This window comes from Ochotona curzoniae, unplaced genomic scaffold, assembly GCF_017591425.1.
Source record: "Ochotona curzoniae isolate NIBS_2020 unplaced genomic scaffold, NIBS_Ocur_1.0 scaffold_3223, whole genome shotgun sequence".
Classification (NCBI taxonomy): domain Eukaryota; kingdom Metazoa; phylum Chordata; class Mammalia; order Lagomorpha; family Ochotonidae; genus Ochotona; species Ochotona curzoniae.
The window spans coordinates 7,010,450-7,038,434 of NW_024467108.1; the positions used below are offsets into that span (position 1 = coordinate 7,010,450).

At 40.1% G+C, this 27,985-nt stretch overlaps 1 protein-coding gene across 1 annotated transcript in view; it reads right to left on the reverse strand.

The window, feature by feature from the left end:
- Positions 1 to 27,985, reverse strand: part of INTS4 (integrator complex subunit 4) — an 89,581-nt gene that overhangs the window by 26,236 nt on the left and 35,360 nt on the right. Inside the window, exons 9-14 of the mRNA XM_040964321.1 lie at positions 26,628 to 26,699; positions 23,168 to 23,342; positions 13,866 to 14,071; positions 6,924 to 7,066; positions 4,851 to 4,966; positions 1,011 to 1,144 (exon numbers count right to left, since the gene is read on the reverse strand). Coding sequence (XP_040820255.1) covers positions 1,011 to 1,144; positions 4,851 to 4,966; positions 6,924 to 7,066; positions 13,866 to 14,071; positions 23,168 to 23,342; positions 26,628 to 26,699 — 846 coding nt within the window. The remainder of the gene's footprint in view (positions 1 to 1,010; positions 1,145 to 4,850; positions 4,967 to 6,923; positions 7,067 to 13,865; positions 14,072 to 23,167; positions 23,343 to 26,627; positions 26,700 to 27,985) is intronic.

Here is a 27,985-nt window from a genome sequence, read left to right on the forward strand (position 1 = left end):
GAGGAAAAGGGCTAGGAGATGCAGTAAATCAACCTTCTCTTCCCGTGCTACAATTTAGAGGATAGGAGAGTGACAGAATGAATTTAAACATGGTCTATCCAACACAGCAAGCTGCCAGGAGAAAAAGAAACAAATGGCGCATTATTCATTGCTAACCATAGATTTGGGATTAAAAATTAACCTGATGCTGTATTATTAAGCTTTATTTTCTATTTCATGGAAGGTGAAAGTGTTTATCACCAGTGAAGCTTAGCTAGCATCTTGAAAAAATGATTTATATGAGGATAATTATAATTCTTGTTCTAAGTAGTTACCTGAAATAGATTATTTATTACCCTGGAAGTTAAGATACCCATATCTGGGGCCAGCATGATGGCTCAATTAGCTAAACTTCTGCTACCAAGTGCCAGGATCACATATGGACATTGGTTCGTATCCTGACTGTTCCACTTCCCTTCCAGTTCCCTGCTTATGACCTTGAGACTCTGCATCAACATGAGACCAGGAAGAAGTTCATGACTCCTGGCTTCAAATCGGTTCACCTCTGGCCACTGCACCCATTTGGGGAGTGAACCAGCGGATGGGAGAGCTCTGTCTCTCCTTTTTCTATAAATCTGCCTTTCCAATGAAAACAAATAAATTAAAAAAAAAAAAAATCAAGGACCCAGTACAGCAGCATAGTGGCTAAAGTCCTCACATTGCATGCACCAGCATCCTATTAGGCACCTGTTTGTATCCTGGCAACCCTACTTCCCATCCAGCTCCCTGCTTGTGGCCTGGGAAGGCAGTCAGGGACAGTCCGGGCCCTTAGGACCCTGTACCCATGTGGGAGACCCCAAGGAGGTAAAGGATACAGAAAAAAGGGGAAAAAAGTAAGATATCATCCAAGAGAGAAAGAAAATTTAATGAGTAAGTTTCCTGACTGTATTCAAATAATCTGCTTTCTGATGTTAACCATAAAGCAACAATAATCAAAACCAAAGAAAGGACATGAGATATTTTCAACATACCCTCAAGGCAGGAACAAGGTGAGAAAGACTGTCTCGGAGGTAGGCATAGTGCCTGAAGGTATGATCGGAGAAGAGTGCAGGCATTGTCGGGCAGGTTTTAGCAGCATTGAAAATAAGAACCAAAACTGCAATGTCTGACAGATCACTTAGTTAAGTAAACTCAGAATTATGAAAGGTTCAATTTGGCAAAAACCTGGCACGTCTACTTTCCACTCCCCAATCCTCTTAAAAGGAACTACGATATTCTAATAATCAAAGAAATACAAATTCAAACAGTCAGCTATAATTCCCCATTCTATTAAATTAAAAATCATGGCTCACAATACTGAGAAGACTACTAAATAGAAACGCAGCACATGTATGTATGGCATCAAAATATGAAATGGTACAATGCCTGTGAAAAGTAACAGCATGCCAAGCAGTTGAAGGTTTGTGTCTCTTCAGTAATTTCTTATTAAAACATTAACTCTGGGTAAATAACCTAATATCACATGATCACCTGATTATAGAATCAGAGATAAACTAAATCAATGCTATATTCAGGAAACTGCCTAATACTTCCATGCTGAATAAAAATGACATAGGAACCAGCATTGCGGCACAGGGGCCTAAGCTGCCTCTTATGATGCTCACATCCCATACAAGAGCACCAGTTCATGTTCCAGATTCCTGCTAATGCTCCTGGGAAAATGGTAGAAGATGACCCACGTGCTTAGGCCCCTTTCGTCCATGTGAGAGACCCAGCTGGAGTTCCTGGCTCCAAGCCTGCTCCAGCTCTGGCTGCTGCGGCCATTTGTAAAGAGAACAACAGAAGAAAAGACCTTTCCTCTATTTCTTCTCTCTCACACTGTCTTTGAAATAAACAAAGCAAATAAAAATGACACATACAAAGAACTCACAATACTGTTATCATAAATTTTTTCTTCCTTATATAAGTGTACAAGGCAGATTCTACAATATTGAGAATAAAAATAGCTATTGTCAATAATCATTGATGAAACAAAATTATAAAAATCAGCAGCAAAATCCCCCAAATTGTTACAAAATAGGAAAAAGTTGCAAGGGTTGTGGAACAGTGAATTAAGATACTGCTTGGGATACTTGTAACCCAAGGTGGAATGCTGGCTCCAGTCCTGGCTACGCCCCTGAAGACACAACTTCTGGCTATTGTCTCTAGAAAGGGAGCAGATGTTGGGCTGAGTACTTACATCTCGGCGACCTGCATGGGAAACCCAGGTTCCTGGCATTTGGCGTTAACTTGGCCTAGTTACAGCTACGATGGACATGTGGGGAATGGGCCAGCAAAGGAAGAAATCTCCTCCTCTTTGATTCTCTATCACTTTCCCTCTCAAATAAACCAATTTTTTTTTTAACTTAAAACAAAAATATCAAAAACGAACAGCAGATCACTCTACCTATCAGAACTTCAGGTATTAAAAGTTTCTTTTTACATTCAGGGTTTTCTATGTTCATTAATTTTATAAAGGGGGTAAAATCAAGAATTAAACGTAGGCCTCCCAATCCTTTATAAGTTTCTAATACCCGCTTTTCCTTTTTCCTTACTAATAAAACATGCCATTTGTTCTCTAACCTGCTGCCTAGACGACCAGTGCTCTAGTCATAATCTTGGAAACCTAAAAACAGCAGGATAGAACAGAAACAGCAATGTGCAAAACCAAGAATAATACGGTGGTGCTTCAATAAGCAGCAGCAACTCATTGCTTACTGCCAGATTCACTGACATCAGAGAAAACTAAAATCTTAATTTGTGGGGCCAGCAATGTGGTGCAGAGGATTAAGCCACAGCTTGTGATTTTGGCATCCAATATCAACGTACTGGTTGGAGTCCTGGCTGCTTTGCTTCTGATCTAACTTCCTGACAATGTGCCTAGAAAGCCAGAAATGGCCCCACATCTTGGGTGCCTGTTACCCATGTGGGAGACCTGGATGGAGCTCCTGGCCTTAGCCTGCTCAGACATGGCTCTTACAGTCTTTCTGCCTCTCTTTCTCTCTCCCTTGCATTCTTTGCCCTTTCTCTTTATCACTATCTCAGTTACTGTACATAAACAAAGTCTTCAAAAAACAATCTACTTTAAGCTGTATTTGAGAGCAAGTTCCATTATTTACAATTATAATTCCTAAGTAACAGAATTATCCAACTACCCCCAAAACCACCTGATTTGGGCTTCTAAAACTGCAGCATCTTTGTTTTGTTTTAAATGTGAATGAGTCTTCAGAGCACTTCAGTTTCAGGTACTTCAAAATATCTTCGGAGATTACTATAAGACATACAACCAGTCTCTCTCTGAGAAGCTGAATTTTAAATAGCTATACTACACCTTGAGAGATAAAATCTGGGATGTGTCTTTCTTAGTGGTAAACAAGGAGTCAGATGTTGGTTAGCAGATTCATTATACAGCTTTTAAAAAAAATATTCCCATGCCAGGCTGCCTAAGTTTGAGTACTGGCTTCATTCCCAGTTCCAGTCTCCTGCTAATGCTAGCCCAGGAAAGCAGCAGGTGGTATCTCACATAGTTGGGTGTCCGTCACCCTTTGGCAAACACTGAGTTCCTAGAAGCTGTATTTGGCACGATCCAGCCAAAGGTGTTGCAGGCATAGGGGAAGGAAGAAACAGTAATGGATGAGAAATCTTTGGATGTGTGAGTTGTGTATCTGTGCATGCCCTTTAAACAAACAAAAATGTTAAAAAAAAAAAAGAATACAACAGTTTAGCAAAATTCTCCAAATGCTCTGTGAAAATAAGCAAAATCATAGAATATAATGTTTACCTTACTTTACCACCCACATATTAGTCAATTCTTGTGTTTCAGTTAAACACTTTTCTGGTTAACTGGGGATTTGTTCACTGATCCAAAAGAACCATAGACAAGAAGAGCATGACGGCTCACCAGACTGATCCTCTGCTTTGAAGCAACAGTATCACACAGGGATACCAGTTCGTGTGCCGGCTGCTCCACTTCTGACCCAGCTCCCTGCTAAGGCCTGGCAAAGCTGTAGAGGATGACTCAAGTCCTTGGGCTTGTACACACAAGCAGGAGACCAGGAAGATGCTCTTGGCTCCTGGCTTTGGATTAGCTCAGCTCTGTCCAAAATGAGCATTTGGAGAATGAACCAGTGGCTAGAAAGTCTCTCTCTCTCTCTTTAAATCTGCATTTCAAATAAAAATGATATTTCATAGAATTAAAAAAAAGAAATAAGAAAAACAGAAAACAAACAAAAAAAAGATCTTTTAAAAAAAGGATCCAAAAGAACCCTGGGAGAATGTGGACACACTTGTGTAGATATACTACCACTAATGAAAAAATTCAATTCTAAGAGACACTGCCTACGGTTATCACAAACTCACTAAACTTCGATCAGATGCAGAGTAATCATGTAATCAGTTCAGCCCATCATCTCCCTCCGAAGGCAGATAATATTACATACAACCTAAGATACAGAAATACACAAATAGCTTTAAAAGCAGAAATTTCTGGCCTTGAATCCATATCCGCTTCTTACAAACCACCTAAACTCTCTTATCTTCACCTTCTTCCTCTACAAACTGGGAATAACACCTCTGTCTAGGAGTGGTTATAAAGTGTATCAAACATAAAACAATTGTGAGAAATACATTAAGTACTAAAGCAACAGCAAAAATAGTTAGTAGTATTAAATTATAAGAATGAATTCTTGTTTAAACAAAATATATATAAGTTAACAATAATAACCACGAGGTTCCCTCAGGACACATGCTTTTAACTAAGGAAACAAACCAAACTGCAGGGCGCCCTAGCTAGGCTGCAGTAACTCTTCCTGCCAAGGCAGCACAAAGGATACATGCTGGATCATCCATGTCTGGTTCAGCCGTGTCGAAAAAAGGGTGGGTGCTCAAGAGCTCTGGCACCAAGGGAAGTACCAAGGTTGGATGACGACTCCCCAGAAACTTCAAGCACCTGAAATAAACAAGAACACACATCAGGAAATTGCTAAGGTCTTTAGAAAGGACTGAGAATTGGAATCAGAAAACTTAGATCAAGCATAATTAATCAACATTCAGTGCCTCCACAGAACTATAGTTCCTGCTAAGTCTTCACGCTCACAAAATCCCCTACACCACAAATGACATTCTCCTTGAACAGAATTAAGTGTATTATGATGAATTGGCTGAATTAGACATTCATGAAGAAATGGCAAAACAGAAAAACAAATTTGAAAAATAAAATCAAGATCAAAGATTCCCTTGGTATTTTTAGTACTGCTTTTTTTTTTTTTAAAGATTCATTTATTTTTATTGGAAAGGCATATTTTACAGAGAGGAGAGAGAGAAAAATCTTCCATCCACTGATTCACTCCCAAAGTAGCGACAACAGCTGGAGATGAGCCAATCTGAAGCCAGGAGCTAGGGGCCTCTTCCAGAACTCCCACACAAGTGCAGGGTCTTAAGGCTTTGGGCTGTCCTCTACTGTTTTCCCAGGCCACAAGCAGCGGAGCTGGAAGGGAAGTGGAACAGCCAGGACACGAACTAGCGCCCACATGGAATCCTGGCAGATGCAACATGAAGATTTGGCCACTAGGCTATCTCACTGGCCCTGTATTTTTGGTTTTTAATATGTTTTCCAAACATTTAATTTAACTCTCAGCCTTCCTACTTTTATCTGCTTATTTTTTAAGAAAAATACTTATTTGAAAGTCAGAGTTACAGAGAAATAGGGAGAGATAGAACAGATATTCTACCGATTGGCTCACTACCCAAATGGCTGCAAAGGCCAGGGCTGACTTGGCTGAAGCCAGAACGCTGGAATGCCATTCATGTCTCCCACATTTATATCAAGGGTCCATTTGGATCATCCTCTGCTGCTTTCTCAGGTATGTCAACTGGGAGCTGAATCAGACATGGAGCAGCTGACTTAAACCAGCACTCAAATGTCACAGATAGTAGCTTAACTTGTTGTACCACAACACCAGCCGAAGGCTCTTTACTTTTAATAACAAATTATGTTGAAAATCAATGAACTATTTACAGTTGGAGTGATCTCACCATATAAGCTGGCTTAAAATGTGGAACAACATAACACTCATCTTTTAAAAATGGTTATTTATATTCATCTACTTGAAAGGCAAAGAGACTCTAGAGACAGAGAAAAATCTTCCAACCTTGGATTCAGCCCCCCAGTGCCCCAACAGCAAGGACCTAGGTCAGTTAAAACAAGGAATGTAGAACTTTATGTCTCCCATGTAGGTGGCATGGACCCTCCACCTTTAGCTAGTGTCTACCCAGAGTGCATTACTGAAAAGCTGGATCAGAAGGAATTGAATTAGTACTACAATATGGAATATAGTGTCCCCAGCAGTGATTTAACCTGAAATGCCACAACACCCATTCCCATAGCATGAATTTTATATTACATGAGCACAAGTAGTTCTTCAAATGAAGGTTCACTAACAGTGTTAACAGCAAGATTATAATCAGTAAAGCTAGAGGAGATTAAGGGTGAAACTGGTTGTGAATTTTCAACTGTATATGAAGTGTTGTCTTATATCTAATCTCCATGAAAATGCTGGCAGTCCTGTACAAAATGTAAAATAGAAAAAAGAATACTTAATATTATTTAGAAGACAAGGGAGATCCATTTGATTCATCTCTGCACCTTTAACACCTACCACAGTGTCGGGTGCACAGTCATCAGCACACAGCAAGCACCTAAAATTTCCTACATGATAAGTAACAAATAATCTAAAATGTGAACTCTATTTTAGGAATCAGATTCCTGACAGCATTATTAGATTAAACCAGGTTTCTAAATTATTGGCAAAGGAACGTCATATCCTCAACCTATAATAATGATTCACCCAAAACTGCCACTATTTACATTATGACATTCAGTAAGCTGGGGGGGGGATGGTCCTTACTTCCATATGGAGTCCCGATCAGTAGGGTACTTGGCTAAGTTTTTCAGCAGTTCAACCAGTGCAAGATGAATCCCTTCTTTAGTTGAAACATTAGTGCAGCACAAGAGTTCATGAAGAGCCTCTCTAATATCTCTGGATGAATCCTTAAAATAAAATAAAACAAAACAAAACACCAAGTTAGCAGGAGTAATAGCAGTCAATGCTAATGATCAAATGCACACTCCACAAACCATCCTTCGCCCCAGCCACCTTCTCATTACAGCAGTCGGAAGTTTCCTGGCTGACATTCCTGCAAAAGCCTCTAATATTACTCATTTTTAAAAGGATCAAATATAGCAGCTCTGATCCTTTTTTTTTTAATCTTTTTCTTTCTGTTTGGAATTCAACCATGATATTGAAGGTTTAAGAGCCTAAGAAAATTCCTCAATTTGAACAACTATTACCTCGGTATTTGTTCATTTGTTTATCTGTACCTTTACAGATTTCTTCAAAGCAGAATATTAAAGATACCATAGAAACTACAGCATTTCACTGGTAAACAATTAACTCATAAACAACTCTAAACAATAAAAATATCACACAGCAAACTACAAAGCCAATATTATGCCTAAAAAGTAATAAAATTTTTTAAAAAAAATATTTCATGCCTAAAAATGTAGTAATTCTCAATATTAAATTCAAGTCAGTATTACAGTTTCCTGATTGACTCACATGTTTTGTTTGCTTTAATATTTCAGATAAAGCCCACAAACGACAGTTTTTAATATGCCCTCTTAATTGTCTTTCAAAACACAAAATCCTTTTCATCTCACTTTTTGTTTTTTTGCAGTTTCTCGTCTTTATGTCCTGTGACAGTAGTTACAGTTTGAGGACTGATCAGGTTGGGTTCAATTTAAAAGAGAGGAAAAAAGTTTTCATTCACCAATTCGCTCCCCAAATGCCTCAAACAGCTGGGCTGAGGGCTGGAAGGCAGCAAACCAGGCTGGGTCTTCTCGGGCTTAGCAGACTCCCAGCTGTCTGCACTGCTTTCTATGCTCTTCTCATCAGAAAGAACCTAGATGCTCTGATAAGAGACAGGCATCATACACAGAATGTCAATCAACAGGCAAAATATCTGTTCCGTGAATTCAATCTTTAAAAGGAAAAAAAGATTTATTTCTTTGAAAGGTCATGTTATAAATGTGTGTGTGTGTGTGTATATTTGAGTCTATATATATGGACATATTTCCATTTCCTCATATGAAAACTTTGGACACTCAGAGATTATTTGTTTCCTGGGTCTTTTTAATAGGATTGTAGACATCTACAAAAGTTACTATTTGCTTTCTATAAAACAAGCTTATCTTATTCTATTTCCACCATAAATCTGAAATCAGTCACTTCTCTCAGGAACATTGGTTCTTTACAGTAAGAAATGGGATATAGAAAGCATTTTTTTAAAATGTTTTACAGATTTACTTATTTATTTTTACTGGATGAATTTACAGAGAGAAGGAGATAGAGAGAAAGATCTTTCATTTGCTGGTCCACTCCTCAAGTAGCCGCAACAGAGCTGAGCCAATCTGAAACCTGGAGCCAGGATTTTCTTCTGGATCTGCAATGTGGGTGCAGGAAACCAGACTTTCAAAAAAAGTCTTCTAGGGCCGAGAGGAAGCTCTTAGCTCCTTGCTTTGAATCAGCTCAGGTCAAATGGTTGTGGCCACCAGGGGAGTAAACCAGATGAAAAATGATCGTTCTGTTTCTCCTGTGAACTCTTTCCAATAAAAATAAACAAATCTTTTTTAAAATAAATAAAAGTCTGGTTTTCTTGGGCTGCTTTGCGATGTGGTGGGTTAACCTACCACTTGCTCTACCAGCACCCCAGATCAGAGCATTCATTCAGCTCCCTGCTAATGTACTTGGAATCCAGCAGAGGATGGAATGAGCCAAGCATTCAGGCCCCTCAACCATGTGGGAAACCCAGATGAAATTTCAGGCTCTTGATTTGGCTTGGTCAGTCCTTGAAGTCATTTGGAAAGTGAGCAGTGAATCCAATATCTCTAACTTTGCCTTTTAGAAAAATAAAATCTTTTTTAAAAAGCAAGGCTTCCTGATACATGAATACATTCTCTAAAACTCAGTCTATTTAGAGTGCATTCCTACGAATTTCACAGCTTCCTTGGATCATCAAGCTCTGGATCCCTTCATTATCCTACAATTCTCTGTAGCCCTCCCCTTCCCCCAACCTCTGGCAACCACAATTTTTTTTTTCTGCTTCAGTTTTTTTGATCCCAAAATGTCACAAACAGAATCATATAATATGCTTTATCTTAATTTTTTAAAAGTTTATTGTTATTTATTTGAACGGCAGAGTTACAGAAAGATAGGTAGTGAAGGAGAGAGGGCTGTTCCATCCACTGGTTCACTCCCAAATGGCAAAAAATGACCAGGGCTAAGAAATGTTTTGCAAGGGGTTGGCACAATGGCTCAATTGGCTAATTGTCTGTTAGCAAACGCCAGAATCCCACATGAAACTAGTTACTCCAACTGCTCCAGTTCCCATCCAGTTCCCTGCGGTGGCCTGGGAAAGTAGCAGAGGAATGGCCCAAAGCCTTGGGACCCTGCATTCATTCACGTGGGACACACAAAGGAGGCTCCTGGCTTTAGATTTGCTCAGCTCCAGCTATGACAACCATTTCAGGAGTGAATAGAAATCTGCCTTCCAATAAATAATAATAAATAAATGCTTAAAAAATATTTCTTAAGCACACACTACAAGTAAATCATCACATTGAACCCTGAAAGGAATACAGTGAAGAGCAAGCACCACTGAGGCATTCCCGAGGAGTTCATAATCTCATCCAAGAAGTAAGAAAAATATACAAATTCTGCTGTAAAAGATAAAATGTGGAAACTAGAGAATCGTGGCCCTGTAACTCACTAAATATGCATTAAATTGAAGGGATAAGAAAAAGAGAATCTTTCTGAGAAATGAAGCAAGAGAGCAAATTAACCTATCCCTCTTTACCCCAAAACTGCTCCAAAGGTTTTCTACAGTGCTTAGAATAAAATCCAGACATCTTACAATGGCCAACATGGTCTTCATTTGTTCCCTCCCCACACAGCTCTCAGCCGTTCACATCGCCTTTCCACATTCCTCCTGCAGCATTATCTATATTAGTCTTCTGACTGTTGTGCAAATACAATAAGACATATTTTGTATCATACAGTCTTTGCAATAGCTGCTGCTGCCTTTCCTTGAAATTCCCTCCCCCAGTCTTGATACAGCCAGCTTATTTTGTCATTCAAATGCAACTCACATATTATCGCTGGAGAAAGCCTTTACCATTCCCTTCAACACACTGAAATTCTCCACACTTCTATCACAATTTATCTTCTCCAAATGATATACTAGCTGAAAGAATTCTGTTTATCTATCTTGCTCTGGGGCAGGGTCCCTGCCTTCTGAAACCGCTATCTTGACACCAATATATTTCCAGTGGTGCTTTTCAGATAAATGGATTTCTCTAGGCAGGATATCACAACAGAGCAGCCACAAAAGGCTGGAAGTGTCAGCAAGCTCAAAACATCAGCAGTGAAGCTCACACAGTAAGCACAAGGGAGTAATAAGGAGCAGGGCGGAGGAACAGCTCAGACACAATGAGTTTCTGGATTCAAAATACTTGAACAGAATTCCATGTTAAGGACTTTATATATCATTTGTGGGCTACATATGAAAGTGTTCACAAACAGCATACTTCTGGCTCTGTGAGCAATTTTGTACATGAAATCCTACTCTGGGACACAGCCACATGGCAAACATTTACCGAGCACCTAACTGTGTCAGACACTGCAAGGTACTGGGTATAAAAATCAGATACGCAGAGGAAAGACACTGGCTTCTAGCTAAGCATTTGGCTTAGGGGAATGGTGCCCCAGTTGCCACTGGACTACCTGTATTCAACTCCCAGCTCCAGCATCCTGGGATGCAGACCTTGGGAGGCAGCAGATGATGGCTCCGAGTGGGTGGGTCACTGCCATTCACTATCAGACAGCTGGGAGGCTGGACATTGAGAGCATTTGGGGGAGTGAGCTGACTAGAGGGGAACTGTCTCGCAAAGAAAGAAGACATGGGCCTTGTCCTTGGGAAGCTATCAAAACCACTTGAGCAAAAACCTCGGAGCATACCCTACATCCGGGACCTGGGGAAGGTGGGAAATTGGGTGGGCCTTCTCCCTTAATATCCCCCTTTAAACATGAAGGAAACAATATGGAAATAATAGTCTTACCCACTTTCCTATAGCCTTTGAACCTTTTACCCTAATTAACTATGTAAACATTGTCAAAATATAATAATAAAAAAAAAAATCAGTGAAAAGAGCCAGAATGTTGCTTCCTTGGAGAAGCTCAGAGTCTTAGAGTACAGAGAATTACTGACCAACTCTAGCGGGGTTTACACTATGGGTTCAATGGAAAAATGGAGAGCAGCATTTAGCACACACACCACTAGGCAATACGGCAAGCCTCTTCGATATGTTGCCTGATAGATTGGGAAGAAGCAAAAATCAGGTAAGAGAGAAGTGACAGATATGCTCAAATGAAATGAACAAATTAAAATGAAGGAAAAATGATTAGGAAATGCATATGCTTTCTGAAGTAGGTAACAGAAGTCTGTGATAGGGTGCCCATGTGGTGACAAAGCAAGATAATCCTCTGTCCGCAGTACCAACATCCTATATGGGTGTAGGGTCATGTCCCAGCTGCTGCACTTCCAATAAAGCTCTCTGCTAACAGCCTGGGAAAACAGCAGTAGATAGCCCAAGTCCTTGGGTCCCTGCAAACCACGTGAAAGACCAGGAAGAAACTCCTAGCTTCTAGCTTTAAACCAGCACAGCTCTGGTCATAGCAGCCATTTGGGGAATGAACCAGAAGATGGAAGATCTCTCTGTATCTCCCTCTCTCTCTCTAAAATTCTGATTTTCAAGTAAAATTTTAAAGATAAATTAAAGAAAAAAAATGTATGACAAAAAGCGAGTAACAAAATATTACGCTGTTTTTCTTAACATCCAGGCAAAAGGAAGGGGAGAAATGACAGGAAATCCCATTTATGAACACTTCCCCAAACTCTGGTACTCACAAATAAAATCCAGATACTAGAAAAATAAGCTAAGAACCACACAGGCTACAAAGCTTAGGAAGCAAATCTGTGTTCACAACCTGACATAGTCACTTATTAGTTTCTGAAAGCAAGTAAATCTCTTTATTCTTTGTAAATATACACAGTTGAATGAATCTATCTCTAATATCTTTTGCCACTATAACAGCCTATCGGTCACAAGAAGAATATGACCAAATCAAAGCTGGAAAACACTCTCCAACTTTGACTTACATAGAGACACTTCCCTGCCCTCTCCAGTCTCTTCAACTGCATGTTCCTATTATGGCAAATACCTTCTAATTCCTTGAACAGCTCACGTTCTTGACATTGTGATTTAAGCCACAGCCTGGGACACCTGCAACCCATATCAAAGTAGTCAAGTCTTTCATCCACTTCCAACCCAGCTTCCTGTTAATGTACATGGGAGGCAGCTAAGATGGCCCACGCACTTCAGCACCTACACCCACAGGGAGATTCAGATGGAGTTCTTGTCTCCTGAATTTTGCAAGCTCAGCCATCACACCACCCCTCTGGGTCACATGGCCTTTCAAACAAACGCAAAGATTTTGGCAGACAGGTTAAGCTGTCCCTTTCAATCCTATATCAGAGTGCAGGTTCAATTCCTAATTGCTTCACTCCTGACCCAGCTCCCTGTTAATGCAACTGGGAAGGAAGCAGAGATGGCCCAAGTACCTGATGTGGGAGACCTAGATGAAGATCCTGGCTCTTGGCTTTTGGCTGGCTCACCCCTCTCTATTACAGCCATTTGGAGAATGAACCAATGAATGCACATTTTTTCTTTCTGTCTCTGTCCTTCTTCTTCCCTATCATTCTTTCAAATAAATCTTTAAAACTCATTAAATCCTGAAGTTCTGGGTCCTGCACAGTAGTTTAGTGGCTAAAGACCTAGCCTCACACCCAGTGGGATCTCATATGTCCCAGATGCTCAACTTGCCATCCAGCTCCTTGCTTGTGGGGTGGGAAAGGATGGCCCAAAGCCTTAGGACCCTGCACCCATTTGGGAGACGCTGAAGAGGCTCCTGGCTCCAAGCTTCAAATCAACTCAGTTCCAGCCAATGCAGCTGCTTGGGGAAGTAATCAGTGGACAGAAGATCTTTCTCTATCTCCTTCTCTCCATATACCTGACTTTCCAATAAAAATAAATAAACCTTTAAAAAATATTGATTTTCTTTCAAATGTCCACTATAGCATTTATTTTTTCTTACCAGTGTAATTAAGGCACCATGACTTAATAACAGCAATAGCAAGTTTACTCAAATTTCCTGTTCACCGACCAGCTTCCTCCATCTTGGAGGAGTAGTACAATGAGAAGACAGAACTATGCTGTTAAATACACTGTTGTACCACCAAGGCCTAGCAAATAATTTGCATTAAAAGGACGGGGGGCAAGGTAGCCTATTGGCTAAAATCCATGGCTTGCATGCACTGGGATCCTATATGGGTGTTGGTTCACACCCCAGCTGCTCCACTTCTATTCCAGCTCCTTGCCTGTGGCCTAGGAAGGCAGCAGATCATGGGCCAAAGACTTGGGACCCTGCACCCACGTGGGAGACCCAGAAGAAGTTCTTGGCTCCTGGCCTTGGATCATCTCAGTTCTGGCAGTTGTAACCACCTGGGGAGTGAACCAGAGGATGGAACATTTTCCTCTCTGTGTCTCCTCTCTCTAAATCAGACTTTCCAATCAAAATAGACAAATCTTTAAAATAAAATAAAAGGGCAGGGGTTGGGGAGGACACTCAGCAGGTATCTGACAAAGAAATAAGTAACACCTTGTAAGCACTCACCTCTAACACAGCCAGGACAGTGTCAAGCTGATCTTCTCGGAGAGTGATATTGTTGGAAATTTTTCTCATGGTATGTATAGATTGCAGGCGCACTTCCTCAATTTCATCATTAAACATGTCAACCAGGAAATCAAGGCACTTCTCAGCAAAAGCAGGCGAGGACTGGGCCAGCATGCAGAGTGCCTCCACCGCAGCAATGCGGACCTCTAATGGAAAGGGGACAAACAGAATCACCAATAAAGTGAGGGGCCACAGGAGTAACCCATCATGGACTCCTCATTCAGTCTGGCTTCCAGTGTCCAATCCTCTCAGTAAACATTCGCTGGAGGGCTCCTACCTGTCCTCCGAATGAGTTACCACTTCACAATGATCCGAGACATGGACTATGTGTAAAGACTAAGGTTTACTTCTCTATTTTTAAATAGCATTTTCTTTATTTATTTGTTTATTATTTTAAATAGTTTTCAACACATTCAATGTGATCTGCAGATTCACTTCTAAGAATATGATGATATTCCCTTCCTCCTGACAGTCTTCCTTCCTTTCTTTTTTCAGCTTTTGAAATAACATATTTTAAATTTACATTACAGAAAAAGGAATGTTTAACAAGTAAAAAGCAAAAGAGATATTAGACAATAACTATAAATAATAACTAAATGGAAAAAGACTATTTCACTCATAAACAGTAATTTTTAAAGTAATCACAGATCATTAAAACTACTATAGTATGACCTTCTTAACCACTGACTTGACAAACATAAAACAAAGTCTTACAAAACCATATTTGCAGCAATACTGATACTTACAGATATTTCTTTTTCTCTATGTTTTTTAAGCTTCAATTACATAAACAACATGTGGCATTTGTCTTTCTGGGTCCAGCTTATTTCACTCAACAGGATTACAAGAACCAAGGTTTTAACCTAACACTATATACATGTGATCAAGTCACGTATCTGTCACTATGAATTGAATCTCTTCAAAACTATGTTGTCTTACCTCAACATTTCAATCACACTAAAGCTTTTTTAAATGTCAGTTATTCATTTTTAAAAGTTTTATTAAATTAATCAATGCCTGCATTTAGGAGTTAATGTTGTAGAAGAGGGAGAGACAAACAGGGAATCTGCCTGACTCACATCTCTAGATAGCAACAACGGCCTTGTCTTGGCCAGGCCAAACCCATGAGTCAAAACCCAGGCTTCACCCGCTTCCCACATGGGTGGAAGGGCCATCCACTACTGTTTTCCTAGTCCACCATCAGGGAGCTGCGACATACCGAAACAGCCAGAACACAAACCAGACTCCATATAGCATGAGGGTGGGGCAGCTTTACCTACTGTGCTGGCCTCTATTATCATTATTAAAATTAAAATAATTGGGCCTAAGGCTAGACCCTAATGGCTAAATCTTTGCTTTGCATGCACCGGGATCACAAATGGGTACCAGTTCATGTCCCGGCTGTTCCACTTCCCTTCCAGCTCCTGGCTACAGCTTGGGAAAACAGCAGAATATGGCCCAAAGACTTGGAACCCTACACCCACGTGAGACACCCAGAGGACGCTCCTGTCTCCTGGCTTTGGATTAGCTCATCTCTGGCTGTTGCAGCTACTTGGGGAGTGAACCAGTGGATGGAGAACCTTTCTCTCTGTCTCTCCTTCTCTCTGTAAATTTGCCTTTCAAAATAAAATAAAATAATTAAAAAATAAATACATAAACTACGGAGTGTCAACTATTTAAAAATAAATAGATAATAAATTAATATTATCTAGATATTATTTTCATTTCAGAGATAAGATCCAACATGGTGATTTAATTAACTTGCTTCAGAGTGAGAGCAAAAATCTGTGAACTGGAAACATGGGTTAATCAGGCAGAGCAAATCGCTCTGCCTCAGAGTGAAAGCAGACCCAGGTCTGCTAATTCTAAGATATTATCATAAATGGTTAAGGGTACGTGTTATATGGCAAAGGTCTCAGAGCAATGATGGAGAATGATTCCTCCACTAATTTGGAAGGTCATCTTAAATAAGTAACTTAAATTCTTGGCACCTCAATTCTCACCTGTTAAGTAGAGAACAGCCATTTCCTTACTGAGTTGTTAGGACTCAATAAGCTAACACAGGCAAAAGCATATAGCATTCCACTTGGTCTATGTTAAAAGCTCAATAAACAATAGCTAGGGCACAGGTATGGGTTTTACAAGCTCCTATAAAACATCTAACTCTTTATGTACATTCACAACACATAACTTTAAGTCACCAAGTCCAGGAAGCTCTTCAGTTGTTCACTAACAAATACCTCCTGAACATTAAAACTCTAATGCTAGGGCCTGTACTAAGAGGGACACACAAATGAGAAATAAGTACAAGACCGACATGCTCACAAACGTGGACTGTTTTGTTTCGATGACCCCCAAACGATCCTACAACATAATATATAGCTTCTTTTAAAATTTAAAAACTTAATTAAAATCATGTTTAAGACTTACAAATATGCTCTGCTTTTTTCTAAGTTTCCAAGATATATTCAAACTAGTTATTACATTAAAGGGAGATGATTCACATTATTCTTGGTGTTTATGAATTCTTTCTTCTCATGAGAAGGGAAAGCTTTTTTCCACTTCAAAATAATAAAATTTAAGCTTGGAATTCCTAATGATCATTAATAAGTCAGAGATGAACCTAAGCATGCTAATTTCTGGCTCTTCTTACTGGGGTTTTATCCATTGCACCACACTGACACACGTATAACCTTTGCAAGTCCATGAAGCAAATCAAAAGGGAACTTCTGCTGTAATCTGACTTGATGGAATTCCTACCAAAGCTTGGAAATCTTTTATTTTATTCTCCTGTTTTATAGCATGGCGGCATGCAAGTAAATCAAAATTTGCTTTAGGACTTTCTGAAATGTTGAAAATTTGTAACTCCATACGAGGGCCTAGGAGCCAAGAGACAGAGCAAATACAGGCAGATCAGCAGCACCTACACATGCATAATCAGATCCTGGCTTAGGGACTCACTAGCTTTGTTCTTAGGACATACAAAGATAAAAAAGAACAAGGCTGTAATTTAATACTTACAAACAAGAAAAATTAATAGCATTACAAAGTAAAGAATGTTACCGTGGAAAACCACAGTGAATTTTAAAAAAAGGCAAAATAGGCACATAGCTCGGTTAACAGGACCACAGTCAGCTTTCTGAAACAAGTGAACCACCAGTTAATACCTAAAGTAGTTACTAGTTCAAAAATAAGAAAAGGCCTTTCTATGCAGGAAACTGAATACACAAAGTCCTCAAAGGAAATGAGAACTTGGAGGACAGTTCTAATGAGAACAGTAAAAGCACATGAGGGAGCATGTGCTTAGGTGAGTCACCATGACGGCTGAAGACACCTGAACAGCATGGCAGGGTAGCAGGCTGCGGACCCAACTTCCAGGTAATGCAGAACCCAGCAAGGAAGGCTCCCTCCACTGACCTGGGAGATCTGGATTGACTGCTTGGCTCCCAGCTTTCCCCGCTATGCGCATTTGGGAAGTGAACCAGCTACAGATTAATCTGTATCCATTTGTCTTTCCATCTCTCATACCTGATGCCTGAATATGATCTTATCACTTTCCAAACTTCAGCTATTTTAATCAAATGTCAGGGATTTTAACTCATCCTAAAAAGATGAAAATCGTGCAACTAAACTGCATAAGTATTAATAGTGATAAAATTCAATGTAGAAACTAGTCAAAACAAAAATCACAGGAACAAAATCCAATTGGTTTCAATTACTTATCTAGAGTAAATAGGTTTTAATAACTAGATTTCCTTATTACCTACTGAAATTTAAAATGTAGTTCACGTTTTCAGTTCACAGATTATTTTAAAAAAAGCAGAGTTTGTTTAAACTCATTTTCTTTTTAATTTATACACAATTCCTGTACATTTTTATAGAGTAGAGTTTAATATTTCAACACATAAAACATGCAAACTGATGAAATCAAGCAATTAGCATTTGTTTCCTTCTCTTCAATGTTTACAGCCCATGATACTGTTATTAGATTCTTCATAGAATATGAACATACTGCTGTGAACTGTGGTCATCGCACAATGTGCTTCAACTAATGTATACAGTAGTTACAGTATCCAGTGGTTCTACATCCATAGCTTCAACTAACCTTCCATTGAAAAATGCAAAAGAAAACTATCTTTGCTGAATATGCATGGGCTTGCTTTTCTAGTAATTAATTATTCCCTAAATAATTCAGTATAGCACCTCTTTATATATCATGTGCTACTGTATTTAGGTATTAAGAGACAGACTGGACAAGCCTGCGGTACATACTGGCAAGCATGGGAACCAGGGTAGGGGGCAGATCTGGTAGGGGTTCTGGGGAGTCGCCCCAACTAGGCTGCAGCTCCAACTGGTTTGCATGAAGACCGAGTATGAAGTAGGTAGGATCGAGCTGGACTACAACACCCATTGGTTCACGAGGAAGACGAGGCTGGAAACCGAATGGACCCAGCAGTAGCAACGACCAGCATGTGCATAAGCTGGTTGGTGTGATGAACTGTGTTGGAGTCTGTACTAGCAAACTCACTCAAGAATCAGATCTGGGATCAACTCAGATGAAGTTTCTTTGGATATTTCTCCAACTGAACTGCTGATCTTGGAACCCCAACCATCAAGAGGCTGTCAGCCAGTGGACTCTGAATAGGTTTCATTGCGGTTGGGACGGTGAGATTGGCAGCAATCCAGCACTGATGAACTATCAAAACTGTTTGAGCAGGACCCTTGGAGCGCGCCACATGTTGGGGATTGGGGATGGGTGGGACGTTGGGTGGGGCTTTTCCCTTTGCTATTCCCCTAACCTCAGATACAGGGAAAAATGATTGTATTAGTGTGGAAACAATGATATTACCCACTTTCACCCTGTAGCCCTTGACCCTTTCTACCCTAATCAACTAAGATTATTAAAATAAGTTAACAAAAAAAAAAAAAGAGAGAGACTTTAGAATGATTCAAAGTTTACAGGATGCTGTGCACATGTTTTATAGGAAGATTTCCACATCTACAGTCCCAGGACAAATATTCCTGAAACACTACAGGAAGATTGTACATGGAACTTTATAGAGATAACTGGATAACATGCCAATCCTTACATCTTAATTAAAAACCTTTTCCCAAATAGTACTCTTGCCATTGTAATAAAGTCTATCCTGAAGTAATTTTTATCAATGACCAGGATTTTAATCCTGTGTGACAAAAATTTATTCTAAAACTTGTAATAGTCCCTGTTCTTTTTCTCATGCCTTGCTACCCTCACTGCATACGAGCAGGCTGCAGTCAAGCAGTGTAAAAACACTGACCTTTCGTAATCTACGTGACATAGACAGCACAGTATCACTAGAGCTTTATAGGACTTGATTATAAGGGGTAAACAAGCCCAGCATTTTCCTACCAGGACAAGACAGTCGCAAACTGTAATCATGTGTCATAATGCAGAGTCTGAGAAATATATCAATAAGATGATTTCACTGTTGTGTCACTTAGTATAGCCTCTGGATGAAATCTAGAGACAAATTACATAATTTATTGGGCTGCTACTTGCATAAAATGGCACACTGTCTTAAAATTTTTTTAAGTAGCTAGAATACACTTGAAATAATGATAGAGAGGGCATTTAGCCTACAGTTAAAAATTCCTGTATTCAGTATCAGTCCCTGGACTCAGCACCAGCCCCAGATCCTGACTCCCTGCTTTCTACTAACAAAGACCCCTGGAAGTAGCAGGTGATGGCTCATGTAATCGAGTTCCCACCTCCTGTATGGGAGACCTGGTTGAGTTCCTGCCCCCTGACTTCAATCTGGCTCAGTCCATTCACTGAGGACATCTGGCTAGCAAACCAGCAGGCAGGAGCTCTTTTTTTCTCTCTCTCTCAAATAAATAAATGAATAAATTATAGTTCTCCTATAGTAAATACATAAATCAACAAAGTCACTATCATTATCAAACATATGTACCAGCATCACCACAAACAACAGAGTAACACATTATGCTATGACATTAACACACCTATTCTCTGGGGTCCCCCTAGTGGGGACTGGGACTTGAGGTGTGACAACCATACCCAGAAGAATTGGGACACATGGGATGCAAAGGCAAGATGAACCAATGCACACCTTATTGAGTTTTACTGGGTAGCTTACCATGATTTTTGCAAGGCAAGCAAAAGTTACTAGTTAACGAAACAATAGCATTCAACCTCTCTAAGGACAGATCTAGGAAACAACCACCAGGCTCCAAGCAAAAGAATAAGTAAACATGATTTACAGGAACCAACACCGGTAAAGAAACATATTGAACTACAAAAGGGATCTAACTAGAAAAGGAATCTAACAGAACTTAGTTGTACTCAGATATGTTTAGGCCACAATCACAAAAAGAAAAGGAAGATGGTGAGGATGCCTCACACCACCCCAGGCACGCTTCCTTCAATAGCAAGGCAGCCCACAATCTCGGCAGGAAGTTTGCTTCCTGAAGAATTCTCTGCCCAGAATGTTTGAGATTCGAGATCTTTGGGTCATATGGTCTGTTTTTTGCCTTCAACAACCAATGACTTCATTAACTGATAGGAATTTTTCAACTCTGGTATAATCTTTTGGGATCACTGTCATGTAGTTTTTCAACGACCAAAAGTGTACAGGAATATATGTGAAACAATATTCCAGACCCTTCATCTAAAGTAAAGAAGGACAGAAATCCCTGAAAGATAGGATATAAATGGGATGAGTTTCATCATTACAAAAGTTTAGTGCCTATAGAATTTCAAGATCACACATTTCCCTGAGCTGAGCTAACAGCTGAAAATCTGGGGAGACCAATGTAGCTAGACAGAAAACCGGGGAGACTGGCAAAGGGTTCCCCTTCAGGTCTTCAGCTGAGTTCTGATCTGTGAAGAAGCCTGAGACCTGATAAAGAATAACCCAAAGGACTAGAGGAGACAATCCCCAGAGTTCACACAAAGTCTTGTAATAGTTTATTCAGAGTTTTGCTTTGATAAAGGAAAAAGAATAAGCCCTATACTAAATGCAGTTATGGCCTTCTTTAATAAAACTTAAAAAATAAGACCTGAGCAAAATGCACCTTAGAAAATGCTCGAAAACATTTACAACAATAAGAAACAATGTCCAATGTCCAATAATGTGGAATTCATAACATGTAGCATCCAACTGAAAATTGCCAGGCCGGGGCCAGGCATTTGTCACATCAGTGAAGACAGTGCTTGGGATAGTCATATCAAAGTGCCTGTGTTCAGGTTCCAGATCAGTTTCTGGTTTTGGTCTCCTGCGAACATGCTCCCTGGAGGCACCAGATTCGAGGCTAAGCCAAACGGAAGACCTAGACTATCAAGATCCTTAGCTATCGCAGGCATGTGTGGAACAAGCTAGTACACGAATATCTTCTCTCTGCCTACATCTTTCCTTTTCTTTGTCTGTCTACAAAACAAATGTTTAATAACAAAATACAAATAAAAATTACCAGGCATGCCAAGAAAACACAACAATATAGTCCATGATAAGGAGAAAAAAAATCAAGCAAAACCAAGCCATGGTCCAATATTGTGGTACAGCTGGCTAAGCTACCAGCTGTAATGCCAGATTCCATATCGAAGTGTAGGTTCAATATTGACTGTTTCTGACCCAGCAGTGGAGAATGGTTCAAGCACTCCCCTATACCCACATGGGTACCCAGAGAGTCCCTGGCACCTGGCTTAAGTTTAGCCCAGCACCAATTGTTGTGGCACCTAGGGAGTGAATGAACAGATAATTGGTCTATTTTTCTCTGTCTGCCCCTCTCTATTCCCTGCCTTTCAATTAAACAAAGGTCAAACTTTAAAAAAGAAAGAAAGAAAGAAAGAACCAGAAAACATACGGACAAGGACAAGGACATTGGGATAAGAATATTAAGTAGTAACAGAAGACATCAGAAAGACTTAAATTCTAATTGAACTAAGAATGAAAATATATATCTGACGTGAAAAACACCCTTGATGGAATTTTCAAAGGTTTTTTTATTTATTTGAAAGAGAGAGAGAAAGACCTTCTACCCACTGGGGCACTACCAAATGGCTGCAGTGGCCACAGCTGGTCCAGGCCAAAGCCAGGAGCCTGGAATTCCATATGAGCCTCTCATATGAGTGTTAAGTACTTATGCTATCCTTTGTAGTGAAGGGACAAGTAGTTGTACATGTACCGGAAAATGAGGAAAGAATATAAGGGTTGTTGATCTTAGAAGGAGCCAGAAAACTACCTTTCCAAGATGATGAGTGATGGGAGGCATTGTGGTACGGTGGGTTGTCAGTTGTACTGCCAGCATCACATATGGGTGCCAATTTGAATACTGGCTGCTACAATTATGAACTAGTTCCCTGTTAAAGTGCCTGGGAAAGCCCTAGCTTCAGAGAGGGCTGGCATTTGGGGAGTGAAATAGCTAATGGAAGATTATTCCTCTCTATGACAATCTGCCTTTGAAATAAATGAGGTATTTTTTAAAAAGGTGAAAGCATTAAGTTAAATTTTATTCCCATAAGAGAAAGATGAAGAGAGGAAGAAAGATCCTATCTGCTGGTCACTTGCCAAATACTCAACAGTAAGCCAATAATTCAAGCCAAGTCTCTCCCCTGAGTGGCAGGCTCCCAACTACGTAAGTCATCACCACTGCCTCCCAGGTGTGCATTACTAGGAAGTGGGAGCTAGAAGCACAGTCAGTAACAGAACCCAGGCACAGCTATGGGACGGGAGTATCCTCACCACTAGGACAAAATATCTGCCCTGAAAATATTTTTTAATAATAAAGGAATGATTTCAATGAAGTCATATAAAGATTTTGTGGTCAGTCTTCCCTGAGTTTAAATCTTGGTTCTATCTCACTAGCCAAGTGACTAAGAAGAAATTATTGTGGGTATCAATAGCAGTGTTTACTACCAATAAATAAGTGCTTATTATATATAATTCATACATTGTAACAAGTGATTCATCGCATACATGCACACACCTCCTCATTAATTCTGCTAATTCAGAAAGACACTTATTGCTCTTATTTAATTGAAATGCTAACAGACTGAATGAACTCAAAGCCCATGGTCTGAACCTGCACCTCAGCCTCTTTTGTTTGTAAAATAAAAACCAAAATAGCTATTGCACATTTTTCAGGACAAAGCAAGACAACATATGTATATTACCTCACACAATCCTGACACAGAGCAGTCATTCAGTGAACGGCTACGATTACTATGACACATGCATACTTACCATACATCTCATCTTCCAGCCCATGAACAAATGCTCCACAAGCTCCTGACTCGATCAGGTTCACTGCCCCAGTGTCCACTTCCTCCTTGGGTGCATCGTCCCCCCACTTCCTGCCGCTGGAAAACTCCCCTGAGCTGTAAAGTTCTTTGGCCCGCTCATGTGCAGTACGCTTCCTCTGTAGGGAACACAACGATCCCGAATCTAAGGAGGCTCACGGAAGGGTGATAAGGTGTACCCTAAGAATCTAGGAAAGCTGCAAATCAAACTGATCTCTTGAGAGCTCACACTTTATAAAAATTACTCAGAAAAATCCAAATTGCACTTACAAGTGAAACTGAATACAATGCTCAAGGTCTGCTAATAAATGGCTGCAACCAAATTTCAGAGGATGGAGATAATTACAGGTGTTGTCAGACAGGTGGTTATGTTTGCCATAACCACAGAAAAGGAAAAGGCAGAGAAGCATAGTGCCAGTGCTCAACCATTATACTGACTCAAGAATGCAAATTGTCTCAGCTAGAAGTGTAAGACTGTACTATTTAGCAACAATGTAACAATTTAACAAATTATCACAAATAACCTAGAAAATCCCCTTTTCACACAGACTGCTGAACAAGGAATACAACAGGGCCCGGCAGCATGGCCTAGCAGCTAAAGTCCTTGCCTTGAACATGCCAGGATCCCATGTGGGCGCTGGTTCTGGTCCCGGCAGCTCCACTTTCCCTCCAGCTCCCTGCTTGTGGCCTGGGAAAGCAGTCGAGGACAGCCCAAAGCTTTGAGACCCTGCATCTGTGTGGGAACCCAGAAAAGGTTCCTGGCTCCCGGCTTTGGATCAGCGCAGCACCGGCCGTTGCGGTCACTTGGGGAGTGAATCATGGGGAGTGAATCATCAGACGGAAGATCTTCCTCTCAAGAAAAAAAAGATCTTCCTCTCTGTCTGTCTCCTCTCTGTATATCTGACTTTGTAATAAAAATAAATATATAAATAAAACAAGGAATACAACAGTGAGCAAAGGAAGTGTTCAGTCCACTCAACTATTAGTTTTCATTATAAATGAATGAAAAAGTAGTCCGCCACTACTTATCACATTTTCATGAATCTCAGTGTGAGTTTATAATGCAGGGCTGACATCTCAGTGACAATGAGACACATCAGCTAACCCTAAGAGAACATGGGTCTCATTCACCTTGCATGTGCCTTGGAAACTCCAGCATTTCCACAAACCATTCTCTATGTTTCAATGATATCAACCACATTAAACACCAACCACAAATTAAGTATCCTTGAGAAAGACATATAACAGTGTTTCAAAAGCACAAATATCGGGCCCGGCGCGGTGGCACAGTGGTTAAGGTCCTCGCCTTGCACGCCCGGGATCCCATATGGGCGCCGGTTCTAATCCCGGCAGCCCCGCTTCCCTTCCAGCTCCCTGCCTGTGGCCCGGGAAAGCAGTCGAGGACGGCCCAAAGCTTTGGGACCCTGCACCCGCGTGGGAGACCCGGAAGAGGCTCCTGGCTTCGGATCGGCATAGCACCGGCCGTTGCGCTCACTTGGGGAGTGAATCATCGGACGGAAGATCTTCCTCTCTGTCTCTCCTCTCTGTATATCTGCCTTTCCAATAAAAATAATAATAAAAATAAATCTTTAAAAAAAAAAAGCACAAATATCAACTATACCAGCATTCCTAAAAATTTATCAGATGAAATAATGAAAACAAAGGTATAATATGTACAAATATTTGTGTGATATACAATGTCAGAAAATCAGGAGATATTTAATACACTGAAAATGCTAAAAGGAGACAGCAAGTTTACTTAAGAACATATACAATCTGTAAAATGATATTTATTAAATTAGCAATAATGAAACAAGTCCCCTGACACAGTGCTAATCTTCATACAGTGACTCACTGTTTAAGCAATGTACAAGAAAACGGACTAGAAAGATACAACAAAATTGCCAAAGTTGGTGTGCTAGGATAGTGATAATAGAAGTAAACTGATTTCTCTGGCCTTATATTTGATTCACTTACTCTTGCACTAGAACTGCTATTGAAAAGAACTCCTGATGTCATAACACCTCATGAGTCCAAAACTTTGTGCGTCTAATACAGAAAGATAAATCTTTTGTTGTTGTTGTTAAAGAATATTTTTTTAAATTGGAAAGTCAGATAAACAGTGAGGAGGAGAGACAGAAAGAGGAAGATCAATTCATTGATTCACTCCCCAAGTGGCCACAACAGCTAGAGCTGAACCAATCCAAAGCCAGGAGCCCAGAGCTTCCTCTGGGGTCTCCCATATGGGTGCAGGGTCCCAACGCTTTAGGCTGTCCTTGACTGCTTTCCCAGGCCACAGGCAGGGAGCTGGATGGGAAGTGGAGCTGACAGAATTAGAACCAATGACCATATGGGATCCTGGGTGTGTGTTTAGCAGCTATGCTACTGCGGCAGGCACTAGAAAGTTAATCTTGTATCTTGCTTGTACCAACCTGTTTCAACCTGTTTTATTATAAGAAAATAAATTTTAATAAAGCAGCTTATAATTTTCATCAAGTTACTAAAAAACAGTAGTCTTAACTTACATTAATTTATTGAATGCAAGGGCTGTTAACTAACACCTACACAACTCAGCATATAGCTACACTGATACGAACTAAGAAACCTAGCGCAGCAGTTCCAGTGGGAAAGCACAGCAGTGAAATCTTTGCCTTCAGCTCCTATATGAGCCAACAGAACTTTCAACCCACAACTACTGCTTCCCCCGGCCTGGGTGTAGGAAGTCGAAGCACCAGGAGCAGCTTCCGGGGTACTGCAAGTTCCCTGCAAATCCCAGCAGCAATTTGGCACCTGCAGAACCACGTCTTTCCCGGGTTCTACAAGGACATTTACACTGTATGGATCAGCATGTGGTAGAGAAAAAAGAATGTCCAATGATGTCAAAAAATTTTTGAAGCCTTCAATGCTTGAGGCCCCTTGGGCTGATCTAGAATCAGTATCCATAGTGGATACACGACACCATACTCGAACACTCAGAGGCAAAGAAGGAAGACAGTTTTGTTAATATTTGTGAAATTCCTATAGAAGAGTCAAGTGTTACGAGTATCTTGGACAAAACTTCTACTTGTCTAATCAGATTGAACCTAAGTTGATGATGCTGAATAATTATAAAGCCTTCTGAATATTTTCCATCAAATCAACCATTATTTGTATTAGAGCTGAAAAGGGATAAGTATTTAGTTCTCTGGAAGTGTCTAGCACACTTCAGAAAATTCACAGGCTCCATACAATTACTATTCATGGTTAAATAACATATATTTGTTAATTAGATAATATGTTTGTTAAATAATGGACATTTGCCTTTTAATGTCTTACATTGTTTTAAATAAAATATTTTGCACCTACTAAAAAAAAAAGAAGAAATGAAAAAAACTCAGTGCAAATAAACAAAGAATTCAAGTTACCCTCAGATCTGACATCAGCTTCTTGTCAAGAGTCTGCTCCAAAAAGTGAGAACTGACTTGTTCCATAGAGCCCTGTAAAAATAAAAATCCCAAAGTTTTGTTATTTTAAAATTGACACGAAGATACAATTTTATAAACTATTATGTATAAAATTAATCTAAGCATGGTTCCAGTCTTTTGGTCCTTCATAAAAATGGGAGACCGAGAAGCAGCTCCAGGCACCTGGCTGAGGATTGTTCCAGCTTCGACTGTTGCAGCCATTGGCAGAGTGAACCAGTGGATGGGAGACCTTGTGTGCTCTTTCTCTCTGTCTTTCCTTCTCTCTGTGTAACTCTGCCTTTCACACAAAAATAAGTAAATCTTGTTTTAAAAAATAACTTTTGAAATTTCCAACTTTCTGATATAATCTACATTTGAAAATGGTTAAGCCATCTTGAAACTGAGAATGAACACTTCATATTTTACACTAGACAGATTTAAGTCTCAAGTCTTCTCATTTCAAGTTCTTGAATATGGCTTTTGTCATTAGCTTGTACGTGTGTGGTCACACATCCCTCACTCCAAAACTCAGCTCAGAAATCACTCCCTCCAACAAGCCTTTGATGGTTGTAGTCTTCCCTAGAAGGACCTATCTTTGTGTATAAATTTTTCTGAAGTCAGGGACTGTACTATTTTGAGAACACATCACTGTTGATTTGCTAAACATGTGGCCTAAAGCTCACATGCAAATCATCTGATCACAGGTTTGTCTACCAGAGCCAGGGCAGAGCAGTTTACCTTTCAGCTTGCACCAAGGGACCAGTAAACAGCAGGGCAATTACTACCCAATCACTCTTGCAATGTCACCCAAACCTCACCAGGGACAGATATACCTGAGCATCAGATTAATAAAATTTGAAGTCCTGACCTGTTACTTAGTACCCATGTAGTCATGTAAAAATTTCACCGCTTTTCTAAACATCAGTTTTGTTATGCATATAATGAGCAATAATCTCTCACTCAAAGAGTATAAAAGGATTAAAATTTTTTGCAGGGGCCGGTGCCATGGCATAGTAAGTTAATTCTCCACCTGCAGTGCTGGCATTGACTCAAGTCCTAGCTGCTCCACTTTTCTCCAGCTCTTTATTAAAGTGCTTCAGAAAGCAAGGAAAGAGGGAACAAAGCCTTGGGTACCTGCATTCATGTGGGAAACCTGGAAGAAGCTCCTGACCCTGGCTTACGACTGGCCCAACTCTAGCCTTTGCGGCCAATGGGAACTGAACCAGTGGTTGGAAGACCTCTCTGTCTCACCTTCTCTCTCTATGTAACCCTATTTTTCAAATAAACCTTTTTTTTATTATTTATAAAAACATGAATAT